Genomic DNA, 14,544 nt, shown 5'->3' with positions numbered 1-14,544 from the left:
ACAGGTTCCCGGGATGGCTGGACTGACATATGAGGAGAGACTGGATCAACTGGGCCTTTATACATTGGAGTTTAGAAGGATGAGAGGGGATCTCATCGAAACATACAAGATTCTGATGGGACCGGACAGGTTAGATGCGGGTAGATTGTTTCCGATGTTGGGGAAGTCCAGAACCAGGGGACACAGTCTTAGGATAAGGGGTAGGCCATTTAGGACTGAGATGAGGAGAAACTTCTTCACGCAGAGAGTTGTTAACCTGTGGAATTCCCTGCCGCAGAGAGTTGTTGATGCCAGTTCATTGGATATATTCAAGAGGGAGTTAGATATGGCCCTTACGGCTAAGGAGATCAAGGGGTATGGAGAGAAAGCAGGAAAGGGGTACTGAGGGAATGATCAGCCATGATCTTATTGAATGGTGGTGCAGGTTCGAAGGGCCGAAGGGCCTACTCCTGCATCTGTTTTCTATGTAATGGTGTTCTGATAAAAATTGCAGATATTTCCTTCAATTCCTTAATCTTCGAGTGAGAGGGAAAGGAAGTGCTGTGGAAAGCATGTTCCGTACAATGTACTGAACTTGTTTTGTACAATGTACCATCATTAATCTCTCTCTCTCCGAAGAGGATGCAATATCTTGTAAATTTTAGGAATTATCAATTTCCTGATTTAATGGAAGCCAATGCTTCTTACATACCCGGAGGCCAATTCAGAGCTGCCTCAACCAGGAAACTCCAATAACTAGAGTTTATCTGGTGATGAGCGACTTTAGTTAGCCCAGGCCTGTCCTTAAAAATCACTGCTGCAGTTTTCATCTTTTACATGGACTGTCCTCCACTGTAGTGGTTTAGAGAGGGGTCTAGAGACCAGAAATTGCAGCTCTCTACAAGGCCAAAACTACAATGTAATGAAGATATGTCCCAAAAAGGAAGACCGTATTGTGTTTTTTCCCCTAAAATACAAGGTAGCGGTGTACTTTCCTTTCCATTAATTATACCCAAGATCTAACAATTAAGAGACGCAATAAAGGGCTTCCCAAGTGTAATTATTTGAGTGAGACTTGTTTGTTTATGACACTAAATAATGGAAGTTTCTAGCCCAGACCAACAATATAATCAGCTGGGAGACAGAGGGAGACAAAGTAGCAGCAAGAGCTGTTTAAAAAGTCTTGAAGCTGAAATCCCTGTGGATCTAATCTAACTGTCTACATTTGACCTATCACTTACAGATGTACTCACTTGAGGAATCCCTGTTTATGTTTTTTACTCTCATAATTTCCATAGATGATTTGAAGAAGGAGACCAGCCAACGTTATCAACTGAGTGTCAGTACATGGGTATAATCCTTTCAACAGGCTACTACGTGCCTCATCGAATAGAATAAGGATAGCCAATGGATCATCCACCTTTAACAAACAAGTTAAAAATATATATTATATACATAAACAGTGTGCACATATACAGCATGCTATGTTTATTGAACATTTGGACACTACATGAAATCCATGTTAGCAGATAAGATGTGCACAGCAACCATATATGCAAGCATCTAAACCAATGAATGAACTACACAACTCTTAAGAAATAGAACAGTAAAACAAAACTGCAATGGTAAAACCTATACATTAGAACTTCAACAGTTGACAGAAATAAAAGTCAACACAGAATGAAAATTACACAAATGTCCAACTGTATGGATTGTTTTCCCTACCCATCATCCTTACAGATCACTAGTTTGCACAATACATACACCATCACAATTCCAAGGGATGGGAGAAGCAATCCACCTGTTGCCAGGCCTCTACCTATGCTACAATATTACTGTCGCCAAAAGAGCAAGAGCAACATGGATGCTCAGGATATGCGGCTTCTACTCGCCATAGACGAGGACTGCAAAGCTCGACACCTCATTGTATAAAAAAATCATGGGCACGATCCTCCATCCCAGCATTCTGCTTCAAAGTGCAATCTGACATATTCAGGGTTTCCAGTTTTAGATTTAGACCGATACAGATGCACCTTCCTGCTGGAAACTTTTGAAGTTGGTGTTTATAGCGATAGAACACTGAGTATCAAGCCTTGTGATGATGTTTTCTTTCAGAATGTTCAGAACATAAGAACATAAGATATAGGAGCAGGAGTAGGCCACTTGACCCCTCGAGCCTGCTCCGTCATTTAATAAGATCATGGCTGATTTGATCATGGACTCAGCTCCACTTCCCTACCCGCTCCCCATAACCCTTTATTCCCCTATCGCTCAAAAATCTGTCTATCTCTGCCTTAAGTATATTCAGTAATATTTTACTTACTTCAGCAGCAATACAGTGGAAACATTTATTCCATGCATCAAACTCAATCAGGAATGCAGCAATAATTCTACCTTGTTCTTACACACTCAATTTTATTCAGATGTTGACTTTCCCACCTCTCCAAAAAAAATGGCAAAGTATTGAGAAACCCTACATTTTCTGCAACTGAGAAATTACCAAAGAAAAACACTGAAAACCATTTAAGAGAAAAGTAAAAATCATAAACCCTAGATATGTTACTGTTATAACCCTTCCATAAAGTGACTTGGCTACAAAACTGAAATACATGGCTGCCAGGGGAGGAAGTGGAGCTTGTCCCAACTCAGAGTTACCACCGCACACAACAGAACAGATGAAATAGCAGTGACAGCATTGAGCAAGAGTCACTGCAAAATGAAATGTAAAACTGCCTACACAAATATCAAACAAAGAGACCTAGGAAATATAACCAGTTGTACCTAGAAGGCAATACAAAGAAAACAGGTTTAAACCAGTAACAGAAGAAAAGTGTTAAAGTTTCCCAGCATGAACAGAAAATAAGGACACACATCAACATTTGTTATACCAGATTAGGAAACAAATATATAGAACACAACAATTTAAAAAAAAAATAAAAGTATCGAGTTCCTCTCAAGTACTCTTGAGGGTTATTTACAGATTCTGCCTATTCCCAAAGATTTCTAAAAGCTTCTCTTCCCACTCCCGTATCGTTAACTCTGGAGTCCCCCAACGATCTAGTCTTGGCCCCCTCCTATTTTTCACCCACATGCTGCCCCTTAACAACATCATTCGAAAACACAGCATCAGTTTCCATATGTGCGCTGACGACATTCAGCTCTACCATACCTGGTTGGTGAGTATTTCTTTTTTTTTCTCTCTAAACAACGGTATCGGTTTAAACAGAGAGCCGGGAAATTAAAAATTTCAATCAGGGTATATAAAACAGTAAGTGAATTAACAAGAGTACTGGAACAGAGTAGCTTCACCGGAGTGCAGATTTCACCAGAGTGCAAGGGAATTTGGGGAGTGTGGGAATTCGGTACGGTGGGGGTAAGAGGTGTTGCTTGATATATAAAAAATATAAACAAATCGAGATTAAATTAGGACTGTGGGCTAAGTTACAGTAAAGACCTAAAGCATATCATTACATTTAATATATTTATCAAGGGTATTACCTAGATTAAAAACTGTAGACAGACAATTGAGTGATATTTCAAAACTTAAAAACCTAATTAGTTAAATAAAATATAATAGAGATGGTAGGGCAGGTGATGTGTTGCAGCAGTAGCATGTGGGAGCTGGTGGACATCAGTGTGATCCACAGCAACCACATCTGCAGGAAGTGTCCGCAGCTTGAGGAACTTTGGCTCAGAGTTGATGAACTGGAGGCCCAGCTTCGGACACTGTGATGTATCAGGGGGAAAGTTACCTGGATATTTCGTTCCAGGAAGCATTTAGGTCAAGTACTTTAGATTTGGTCTGCAGTCAGGGACAGGAGGGTGTGACTACGGGTGAGGCAGATATGGGGATCCAGAAGGTAGCATTGGAGGAGCCTCAGCCCTTGTACTTGTCCAACAGGTACGACGTTCTTGCAGCCTGTGTGGATGAGGGCAAGGACTGCAGGGAGGATAAGCAAACTGATCACAGCACTGTGATACAGAGGGGCCATTCAAGTTGGGGGAGCAAAAAGAAATGTAGTAATGGTAGGGGACAATATAGTTAGGGGGATACATATTGTTCTCTGCAGCCTAGAGTGCGAGTCCCGAAGGCTGTGTTGCCTGCCCGGTGGCAGAGTTAAGGACATCTCCTCAGGGCTGGAGAGGAACTTGGAGTGGGAGGGGAAAGAGCCAGTTGTCGTGGTCCACATAGGTATCAATGACATAGGTAGGACTAAGAAAGAGGTTCTGCTGAAGGAGTATGAGCAGCTGGGGCTAAATTAAAAGCAGAACCGCAAAAGTAATAATCTCTCAATTACTACCTGAGCCACGAACAAATTGGCATAGGGCCAATAAGATCAGAGAGTTGAATGCGTGGCTCAAAGATTGATGCGGGAGAAATGGGTTTCAATTCATGGGGCACTGACAGCAGTACTGGGGAAAGAGGGAGCTGTTCCGTTGGGGTGGGCTTCACTTGAACCATGCAGGGACCAGTGTCCTGGCGAATCGAACAACTAGGGCTGTACATAGAGCTTTAAACTAAATCGTGGGGGTGGTTTCAAGTGAGGGCAAATTTAGAAAGTTAAAGAGAAAAGACAAGGCAATAGTGCAGGGTAACAATATGGGTAATGATAACCAGAGTGTGACAGGAAGGGACATAAGAACATAAGAAAAAGGCGCAGGAGTTGGCCATGCGACCCCTCGAGCCTGCTCCGCTATTCAATAAGATCATGGCTGATCTGATCATGGACTCAGCTCCACTTCCTCGCCCGCTCCCCATAACCCCTTATCCCCTTATCGTTTAAGAAACTGTCTGACAGAGTGTACAAACATAAGAGTGCACCAGTAATAGGGTCAGAGCAGGGAAAAATGGTAAAAAGACAAAATTAAAGGCTTTTTATCTGAATGGACGCAGCATTCGTAAGAAGATAGATGAATTGATGGCACAAATAGAAATAAATGGGTATGATCTGTTAATCATTACAGAGACGTGGTTGCAAGGTGACCAAGGCTGGGAACTGAATATTCAGGAGTACTTGACATTTCGGAAGGATAGGCAGAAAAGAAAAGGAGGTGGGGTAGCTCTGTTAATAAAGGATAAAATCAGTGCAGTAGTGAGAAATGATCCTGGCACGGAAGATCAAGATGTAGAATTAGTTTGGGTGGAGATGAGAAAAAGCAAGGGAAAGAAGTCACTGGTGGGAGCAGTCTACAGGCCCTCTACCCGTAGCTGCACTGTAGGACAGAGCATAAATCAAGAAATAATGGGGGCTTGTAAGAGAGGTACTGCAATAATCGTGGGCGACTTAAATCTTCATATAGATTGAACAAGTCAAATTGGCAAAGGTAGCCTTGAGGAAAAGTTCATAGAGTGTATTCGGGACAGTTTCTTACAACAATACGTTGTGGAACCAACCAGAGAACAGGCTATTGCAGATCTGGTAATGTGGAATGAGACAGGATTAATTAATGACCTCCGAGTAAAGGATCCTCAGTTTGAAGGTGAGAAACTTGGGTCTGAAACTAGTGTCCTCAACCTAAAGAAGGGTAATTGAAAAGGTATGAAGACAGAGTTGGCTAAAGTGGACTAGGAAAATAGATTAAAGAATAAGACGGTAGACAAACAGTGGCAGACATTTAAGGAGATATTTCATAATCCTCAACAAAGATATATTCCATTGATGAAGCCTCTACGAGAAGGATGAATCATCCGTGGCTAACTAAGGAAGTGAAAGATGGTGTCAAATTGAAAGAAAAGGCATACAATGTTGCGAAGATTAGTGGTAGGTCAGAAGATTGGGAACAGTTTAAAAACCAGCAAAGGATGATTAAAAAAATAATAAAGTGGGAGAAAATAGATTGAGAGAGTAAACTAGCAAGAAATATGAAAACAGACAGTAAGAGCTTCTACAAATATATAAAAAGGAAGAGAGTAGCTAAAGAAAATGTTGGTCCCTTAGAGGATGAGACTAGGGAATTAAAAATGGGAAACAATAAAATGGCACAAAGACTTTGAACAAATATTTTGTATCTGTATTCATGGTAGAAGGCACTAAAAGAATCCCTATAATAGTAGAAAATCAGGGGGGAAAGTGAGGGAGGAACTTAAAACAATCACTATCACTAGAGAAAACTAATGGGACTAAAGGCTGACAAATTCCCTGGACCCGATGGCCCGCATCCTCGGGTCTTAAAAGAAGTGGTTGCAGAGATAGTGGATGCATTGGTTGTAATCTTCTAAAATTCCCGAGATTCTGGGAATGTCCCAGCGGATTGGAAAGCCGCAAATGTAACGCCCCTATTCAAGAAAGGAGGGAGACATAAAGCAGGAATCTATAGGCCAGTTAGCTTAACATCTGTCATTGGGAAAATGCTCGAATCCATTATTGAGTAGTAGCAGGACATTTAGAAAATCACAATGCAGTCAAACAGAGTCATCATGGTTTTATGAAAGGGAAATCATGTTCAACAAATTTATTAGAGTTCTTTGAGGATGTAACAAGCAGGGTGGATCAAAGGGAACCAGTAGATATAGTGTATTTGGATTTCCAAAAGGCATTCGATGAAGGCATTCGATAAAAAGTTACTGCACAAGATAAGAGCTCACGGTGTTGGGGGTAATATATTAGCATGGATAGAGGATTGGCTAAGTAACAGAAAACAGAGAGTCAGGATAAATGGGTAATTTTCAGGTTGGCAAACTGTAACTAGTGGGGTGCCACAGGGATCAGTGCTGGGGCCTCAACCATTTACAATCTATATTAATGACTTGGATGAAGAGGCCTAGTGTATTGTAGCCAAATTTGCTGACGATACAAAGATAGGTGGAAAGCAAGTTGCGAGGAGGACACAAAGAGAGACTGCAAAGGGATATAAATGGGTTAAGTCCTGGGCAAAAATTTGACAGATTGAGTATAATGTGAGAAAATGTGAGGTTATCTACTTTGGTAGGAAGAATAGAAAAGCAAAATATTATTTAAATGGAGAGAGACTACAGCATGCTGTGGTACAGAGGGATCTGGGTACCCTCGTACATGAAACACAAAGAAATAGCATGCAGCTACAGCAAGTAATTAGGAAGGCAAGTGGAATGTTGGCTTATATTGCAAAGGGGATGGAGTATAAAAGTAGGGAAATCTTGCTGATTCTGTACAGGGCCATTGATGCAACCACACCAAGAGTACTACAGGAAGTTTTAGTCACCTTATTTAAGGAGTGATATACTTGCATTGAAGGCAGTTCAGAGAAGGTTCACTGGACTGGATTTTGGGCTTTTGCGATTCGGGGAGCTACCCCGTATATACTCGCGTATCCTACGATCTCACGTATCATGCGACCCCTAAATTTTCGTCCCCAAAACATGATTTTATCATATATCTCATGTATCATGCGAGTCACTTTTTGAGATACCAGATGACACTAGGCTAGGCTTTCAAACAAGTTTAACAAGTACCCAACACGTAACAAGTACCCTAACACATAACAACGATCGAATACAGATCTTAACAACCGAATCATGAAACGATAAAAGGATGGATGAATGATAATGGCTCCAAGATTTGGCTGAAGAGAGTTTGGGAATCAAGAGCAGGTGGTTTACGACGCCAAAAAAGATTACTTGTGTGGGATATGTTTAGGTCACATCGAGTGGATTCTGTTGTGAAAGCTGTTCGCGAATCGAACACCGATATAGCAATCATTCCAGCTGGCTTGACTAGCGTCGTTCAGCCACTTGACGTATCCATTAATAAGCCATTTAAAGACAATATAAGAAAGAAATGGAATGACTGGATGATGGAAGGAGAGAAATCATTTACGAAGGGAGGGAATATGAAGGCTCCGGATTTGCCTCTACTGTGTTTGCGGGTAAAAGAAGCATGGGCTGAGATAGATGGAGATTTGATTGTTAAAGCCTCTAATAATGCAGCAAACTTCAGAGGGAGTTGTGGGTGGCGATCTCTAGACCACAGCAAAGATACAGTACAAGTGACAATAGAGGCTGCAATCCAGCCCAGGAGATACCTGCCGAGATTCAGCGTGGATACGGTCTGCTTAACAGCCTAACAGCCTAATCTTGGCCAGCACTTCACACCCGCAAATTTTGTATCTCGCGTATCATGCGACCCCCCAAATTTAGGTTACAATTTAGGTCTTCAAAAGTCGCATGATACGCGAGTATATACGGTAATTGCGATGGGGCGTTAAAGATAGCCCCTGAAAATAGTTTGCGCCCTCGACTGCAAGTTTCAGCGAAAATATAAGTTGGAGGAGCATTGGCGTCAACTCAGGCGTTGCACAACAGACTTTGTGCGCCCGAGCCGAAACTTGCAGCGATAAGGAAGTTTTGTTGCTGTTTATTGCCCTGCAACATAACATTGCATATTGTATGCTTTTATTTTGGTGGGGGGAGTTTTTGTGACTTTGTTACAGTAAAATATCAATGCGTCGAGAGAGGCGGGAGTCGGCGAGAGGCAGCGGCCTATAAAGGCTCAGCAGTCGGGCAGTCCGGGGAGTGTCGAGAGAGGCGTGGCTTGTACAGCTCCAGCTGGGAGAGAAGGCAAAAAAGAAGTAGAAAGAAATCAAAAGGTGACGTCACGGCCAAGGGGGTAAGTGATTGGCTGGTGATTGGTGAGTAGCTTTTCTTTTTCTTTCTTTTTTATATCAGTCAGTAACTTTTAACATTGTTGTTGCCAATTTAAATGTATCTAAGGGTTAAGTCATGGCAGGGGAGCTCGGTCACGTGATATGTTCCTTCTGTACCATGTGGGAACTCAGGGACACTTCTGGTGTCCCTGACGGACCGCGTTGCGGAATTGGAGCTGAGGGTGGATTCACTCTGGAGCATCCACGATGCTGAGAATGACGTGAGTAGCACGTGTAGCGAGTTGGTCTTACCGCAGGAGAAGGGTCCACAGCCAGCTAGGAAACAGAAGACCAGCAGGAAGAGCAGTGCAAGGAAGCTAGTGCAGGGGTCCCCTGTGGTCATCCCCCTGCAGTGGTCATCCCCCTGTTAAACTAATATGGCAGGAGGATGGGAACCAATGCAGGGAGACAGAGGGAAACAAAAAGGAGACAAAAGCAAAAGACAGAAAGAAGATGAGGAAAAGTGGAGGGCAGAGAAATCCAAGGCAAAGTACAAAAAGGGCCACTGTACAGCAAAATTCTAAAAAATTAAAAAAAACAAGCCTGAAGGCTTTGTGTCTTAATGCAAGGAGTATCCATAATAAGGTGGATGAATTAACTGTGCAAATAGATGTTAACAAATATGATGTGATTGGGATTACAGAGACGTGGCTCCAGGATGATCAGGGCTGGGAACTCAACATCCAGGGGTATTCAACATTCAGGAAGGATAGAATAAAAGGAAAAGGAGGTGGGGTAACATTTCTGGTTAAGGAGGACATTAATGCAATAGTTGATACACTGCGTTGAGTACTGTTGAGAGGGATGACTCATCAGGGGAGGGCAGCAGCAGCCAAGTTCATGGCACCGTGGCTGGCTCTGTTGCACAGGAGGGCAGGAAAAAGAGTGGGAGAGCGATAGTGATAGGGGATTCAATTGTAAGGGGAATAGATAGGCGTTTCTGCGGCCGCAACCGAGACTCCAGGATGGTATGTTGCCTCCCTGGTGCAAGGGTCAAGGATGTCTCGGAGCGGGTGCAGGACATTCTAAAAAGGGAGGGAGAACAGCCAGTTGTCGTGGTGCATATTGGTACCAACGACATAGGTAAAAAAAGGGATGAGGTCCTACGAAACGAATTTAAGGAGCTAGGAGCTAAATTAAAAAGTAGGACCTCAAAAGTAGTAATCTCGGGATTGCTACCAGTGCCACGTGCTAGTCAGAGTAGGAATCGCAGGATAGCGCAGATGAATACGTGGCTTGAGCAGTGGTGCAGCAGGGAGGGATTCAAATTCCTGGGGCATTGGAACCGGTTCTGGGGGAGGTGGGACCAGTACAAACCGGACGTCCTACACCTGGGCAGGACCGGAACCAATGTCCTAGGGGGAGTGTTTGCTAGTGCTGTTGGGGAGGAGTTAAACTAATATGGCAGGAGGATGGGAACCAATGCAGGGAGACAGAGGGAAACAAAAAGGAGACAAAAGCAAAAGACAGAAAGAAGATGAGGAAAAGTGGAGGGCAGAGAAATCCAAGGCAAAGTACAAAAAGGGCCACTGTACAGCAAAATTCGAAAAAATTAAAAAAAACAAGCCTGAAGGCTTTGTGTCTTAATGCAAGGAGTATCCATAATAAGGTGGATGAATTAACTGTGCAAATAGATGTTAACAAATATGATGTGATTGGGATTACAGAGACGTGGCTCCAGGATGATCAGGGCTGGGAACTCAACATCCAGGGGTATTCAACATTCAGGAAGGATAGAATAAAAGGAAAAGGAGGTGGGGTAACATTTCTGGTTAAGGAGGACATTAATGCAATAGTTAGGAAGGACATTAGCTTGGATGATGTGGAATCTATATGGGTAGAGCTGCAGAACACCAAAGGTCAAAAAACGTTAGTGGGAGTTGTGTACAGACCTCCAAACAGTAGTAGTGATGTTGGGGAGGGCATCAAACAGGAAATTAGGGGTGCATGCAATAAAGGTTATAATGGGTGACTTTAATATGCACATAGATTGGGCTAACCAAACTGGAAGCAATACGGTGGAGGAGGATTTCCTGAAGTGCATAAGGGATGGTTTTCTAGACCAACTAGGGGGGAGGCCATCTTAGACTGGGTGTTGTGTAATGAGAGAGGATTAATTAGCAATCTCGTTGTGCGAGGCCCCTTGGGGAAGAGTGACCATAATATGGTGGAATTCTGCATTAGGATGGAGAATGAAACAGTTAATTCAGAGACCATGGTCCAGAACTTAAAGAAGGGTAACTTTGAAGGTATGAGGCGTGAATTGGCTAGGATAGATTGGCGAATGATACTTAAGGGGTTGACTGTGGATGGGCAATGGCAGACATTTAGAGACCGCATGGATGAACTACAATAATTGTACATTCCTGTCTGGCGTAAAAATAAAAAAGGGAAGGTGGCTCAACCGTGGCTATCAAGGGGAATCAGGGATAATATTAAAGCCAAGAAAGTGGCATACAAATTGGCCAGAAATAGCAGCGAACCCGGGGACTGGGAGAAATTTGGAACTCAGCAGAGGAGGACAAAGGGTTTGATTAGGGCAGGAAAAATGGAGTACGAGAAGAAGCTTGCAGGGAACATTAAGACGGATTGCAAACGTTTCTATAGATATGTAAAGAGAAAAAGGTTAGTAAAGACAAACGTAGGTCCCCTGCAGTCAGAATCAGGGGAAGTCATAACGGGGAACAAAGAAATGGCAGACCAATTGAGCAAGTACTTGGGTTCGGTATTCACTAAGGAGGACACAAACAACCTTCCGGATATAAAAGGGGTCAGAGGGTCTAGTAAGGAGGAGGAACTGAGGGAAATCCTTATTAGTCGGGAAATTGTGTTGGGGAAATTGATGGGATTGAAGGCCGATAAATCCCCAGGGCCTGATGGACTGCATCCCAGAGTACTTAAGGAGGTGGCCTTGGAAATAGCGGATGCATTGACAGTCATTTTCCAACATTCCATTGACTCTGGATCAGTTGCTATCGAGTGGAGGGTAGCCAATGTAACCCCACTTTTTAAAAAAGGAGGGAGAGAGAAAACAGGGAATTATAGACCGGTCAGCCTGACCTCAGTAGTGGGTAAAATGATGGAATCAGTTATTAAGGATGTCATAGCAGTGCATTTGGAAAGAGGTGACATGATAGGTCCAAGTCAGCATGGATTTGTGAAAGGGAAATCATGCTTGACAAATCTTCTGGAATTTTTTGAGGATGTTTCCAGTAGAGTGGACAAGGGAGAACCAGTTAATGTGGTATGTTTGGACTTTCAGAAGGCTTTCGACAAGGTCCCACACAAGAGATTAATGTGCAAAGTTAAAGCACATGGGATTGGGGGTAGTGTGCTGACATGGATTGAGAACTGGTTGTCAGACAGGAAGCAAAGAGTAGGAGTAAATGGAAACTTTTCAGAATGGCAGGCAGTGACTAGTGGGGTACCGCAAGGTTCTGTGCTGGAGCCCCAGCTGTTTCCATTGTACATTAATGATTTAGACGAGGGGATTAAATGTAGTATCTCCAAATTTGCGGATGACACTAAGTTGGGTGGCAGTGTGAGTTGCGAGGAGGATGCTATGAGGCTGCAGAGTGACTTGGATAGGTTAGGTGAGTGGGCAAATGCATGGCAGATGAAGTATAATGTGGATAAATGTGAGGTTATCCACTTTGGTGGTAAAAACAGAGAGACAGACTATTATCTGAATGGTGACAGATTAGGAAAAGGGGAGGTGCAACGAGACCTGGGTGTCATGGTACATCAGTCATTGAAGGTTGGCATGCAGGTACAGTAGGCGGTTAAGAAAGCAAATGGCATGTTGGCCTTCATTGCGAGGGGATTTGAGTACAGGGGCAGGGAGGTGTTGCTACAGTTGTACAGGGCCTTGGTGAGGCCACACCTGGAGTATTGTGTACAGTTTTGGTCTCCTAACTTGAGGAAGGACATTCTTGCTATTGAGGGAGTGCAGCGAAGGTTCACCAGACTGATTCCCGGGATGGCGGGACTGACCTATCAAGAAAGACTGGATCAACTGGGCTTGTATTCACTGGAGTTCAGAAGAATGAGAGGGGACCTCATAGAAACGTTGAAAATTCTGATGGGTTTAGACAGGTTAGATACAGGAAGAATGTTCCCAATGTTGGGGAAGTCCAGAACCAGGGGTCACAGTCTAAGGATAAGGGGTAAGCCATTTCGGACCGTGATGAGGAGAAACTTCTTCACCCAGAGAGTGGTGAACCTGTGGAATTCTCTACCACAGAAAGTTGTTGAGGCCAATTCACTAAATATATTCAAAAAGGAGTTAGATGAAGTCCTTACTACTAGGAGGATCAAGGGGTATGGCGAGAAAGCAGGAATGGGGTACTGAAGTTGCATGTTCAGCCATGAACTCATTGAATGGCGGTGCAGGCTAGATGGGCCGAACGGCCTACTCCTGCACCTATTTTCTATGTCTATGTTTCTATGTAACTATTTGTACTGCGTTTTATCTGCGCATGCGTCCGTCAAGCTCCGCTCCCCAATGCCTCCTGCCCGAACCGGACCGGAAGTGTGGTCCCCCTCTCATTCCACACAGCTGAGAGCGGAGGCAGACGGCCGAGAACGGCGGAGGGCAGAGAAGAGACTGGGGTGGGGGGAGAGAGAGAGAGAGAGAGAGAGAGGGACTGGGGGTGGGGGGGAGGGGGTAGAGAGACCGAGAGAGAGAGAGAGAGAGGGTGAGAGAGAGAGAGAGCGAGAGCGAGAGAGGGCGAGAGCGAGAGAGGGCGAGAGCGAGAGCGAGAGAGGGCGAGAGCGAGAGCGAGAGCGAGAGAGGGCGAGAGCGAGAGAGGGCGAGAGCGAGAGCGAGAGCGAGAGAGGGCGAGAGCGAGAGAGGGCGAGAGAGGGCGAGCGAGAGAGAGGGCGAGCGAGAGAGAGGGCGAGCGAGAGAGAGGGCGAGCGAGAGAGAGGGCGAGAGAGAGAGAGGGCGAGAGAGAGAGAGGGCGAGAGAGAGAGAGGGCGAGAGAGAGAGAGGGCGAGAGAGAGAGAGGGCGAGAGAGAGAGAGGGCGAGAGAGAGAGAGGGCGAGAGAGAGAGAGGCGAGAGAGAGAGAGGGCGAGAGAGAGAGAGGGCGAGAGAGAGAGAGGGCGAGAGAGAGAGAGGGCGAGAGAGAGAGAGGGCGAGAGAGAGAGAGGGCGAGAGAGAGAGAGGGCGAGAGAGAGAGAGGGCGAGAGAGAGAGAGGGCGAGAGAGAGAGAGGGCGAGAGAGAGAGAGGGCGAGAGAGAGAGAGGGCGAGAGAGAGAGAGGGCGAGAGAGAGAGAGGGCGAGAGAGAGAGAGGGCGAGAGAGAGAGAGGGCGAGAGAGAGAGAGGGCGAGAGAGAGAGAGGGCGAGAGAGAGGAAGAGAGGGCGAGAGAGAGAGAGGGCGAGAGAGAGGAAGAGAGGGCGAGAGAGAGGAAGAGAGGGCGAGAGAGAGGAAGAGAGGGCGAGAGAGAGGAAGAGAGGGCGAGAGAGAGAGCGAGAGGGCGAGAGAGAGAGAGGGCGAGAGAGAGAGGGAGGGCGAGAGAGAGAGGGAGGGCGAGAGAGGGAGGGAGGGCGAGAGAGAGGGAGGGAGGGCGAGAGAGAGGGAGGGAGGGCGAGAGAGAGGGAGGGAGGGCGAGAGAGAGGGAGGGCGAGAGAGAGGGAGGGAGGGCGAGAGAGAGGGAGGGAGGGCGAGAGAGAGGGAGGGAGGGCGAGAGAGAGGGAGGGAGGACGAGAGAGAGGGAGGGAGGACGAGAGAGAGGGAGGGAGGGCGAGAGAGAGGGAGGGAGGGCGAGAGAGAGGGAGGGAGGGCGAGAGAGAGGGAGGGAGGGCGAGAGAGAGGGAGGGAGGGCGAGAGAGAGGGAGGGAGGGCGAGAGAGAGGGAGGGAGGGCGAGAGAGAGGGAGGGAGGGCGAGAGAGAGGGAGGGAGGGCGAGAGAGAGGGAGGGAGGGCGAGAGAGAGGGAGGG

The 14,544-nt window shown here is 45.5% G+C and overlaps 1 protein-coding gene across 4 annotated transcripts in view; it reads right to left on the bottom strand.

The window, feature by feature from the left end:
* krit1 (KRIT1 ankyrin repeat containing) overlaps positions 1–14,544 on the bottom strand; it is an 88,213-nt gene that overhangs the window by 16,110 nt on the left and 57,559 nt on the right. For all 4 annotated transcript variants that reach the window (XM_070881311.1, XM_070881314.1, XM_070881312.1 and 1 more), the window contains one exon: positions 1,233–1,399. In XM_070881311.1, coding sequence (XP_070737412.1) covers positions 1,233–1,399 — 167 coding nt within the window. The remainder of the gene's footprint in view (positions 1–1,232; positions 1,400–14,544) is intronic.

The sequence above is a fragment of the Pristiophorus japonicus genome, chromosome 5 (assembly GCF_044704955.1).
Source record: "Pristiophorus japonicus isolate sPriJap1 chromosome 5, sPriJap1.hap1, whole genome shotgun sequence".
NCBI classification, from domain to species: Eukaryota; Metazoa; Chordata; class Chondrichthyes; family Pristiophoridae; genus Pristiophorus; species Pristiophorus japonicus.
Note: the sequence above shows the minus strand (reverse complement) of the source record. Positions and strands in the feature narration are given on the sequence as shown.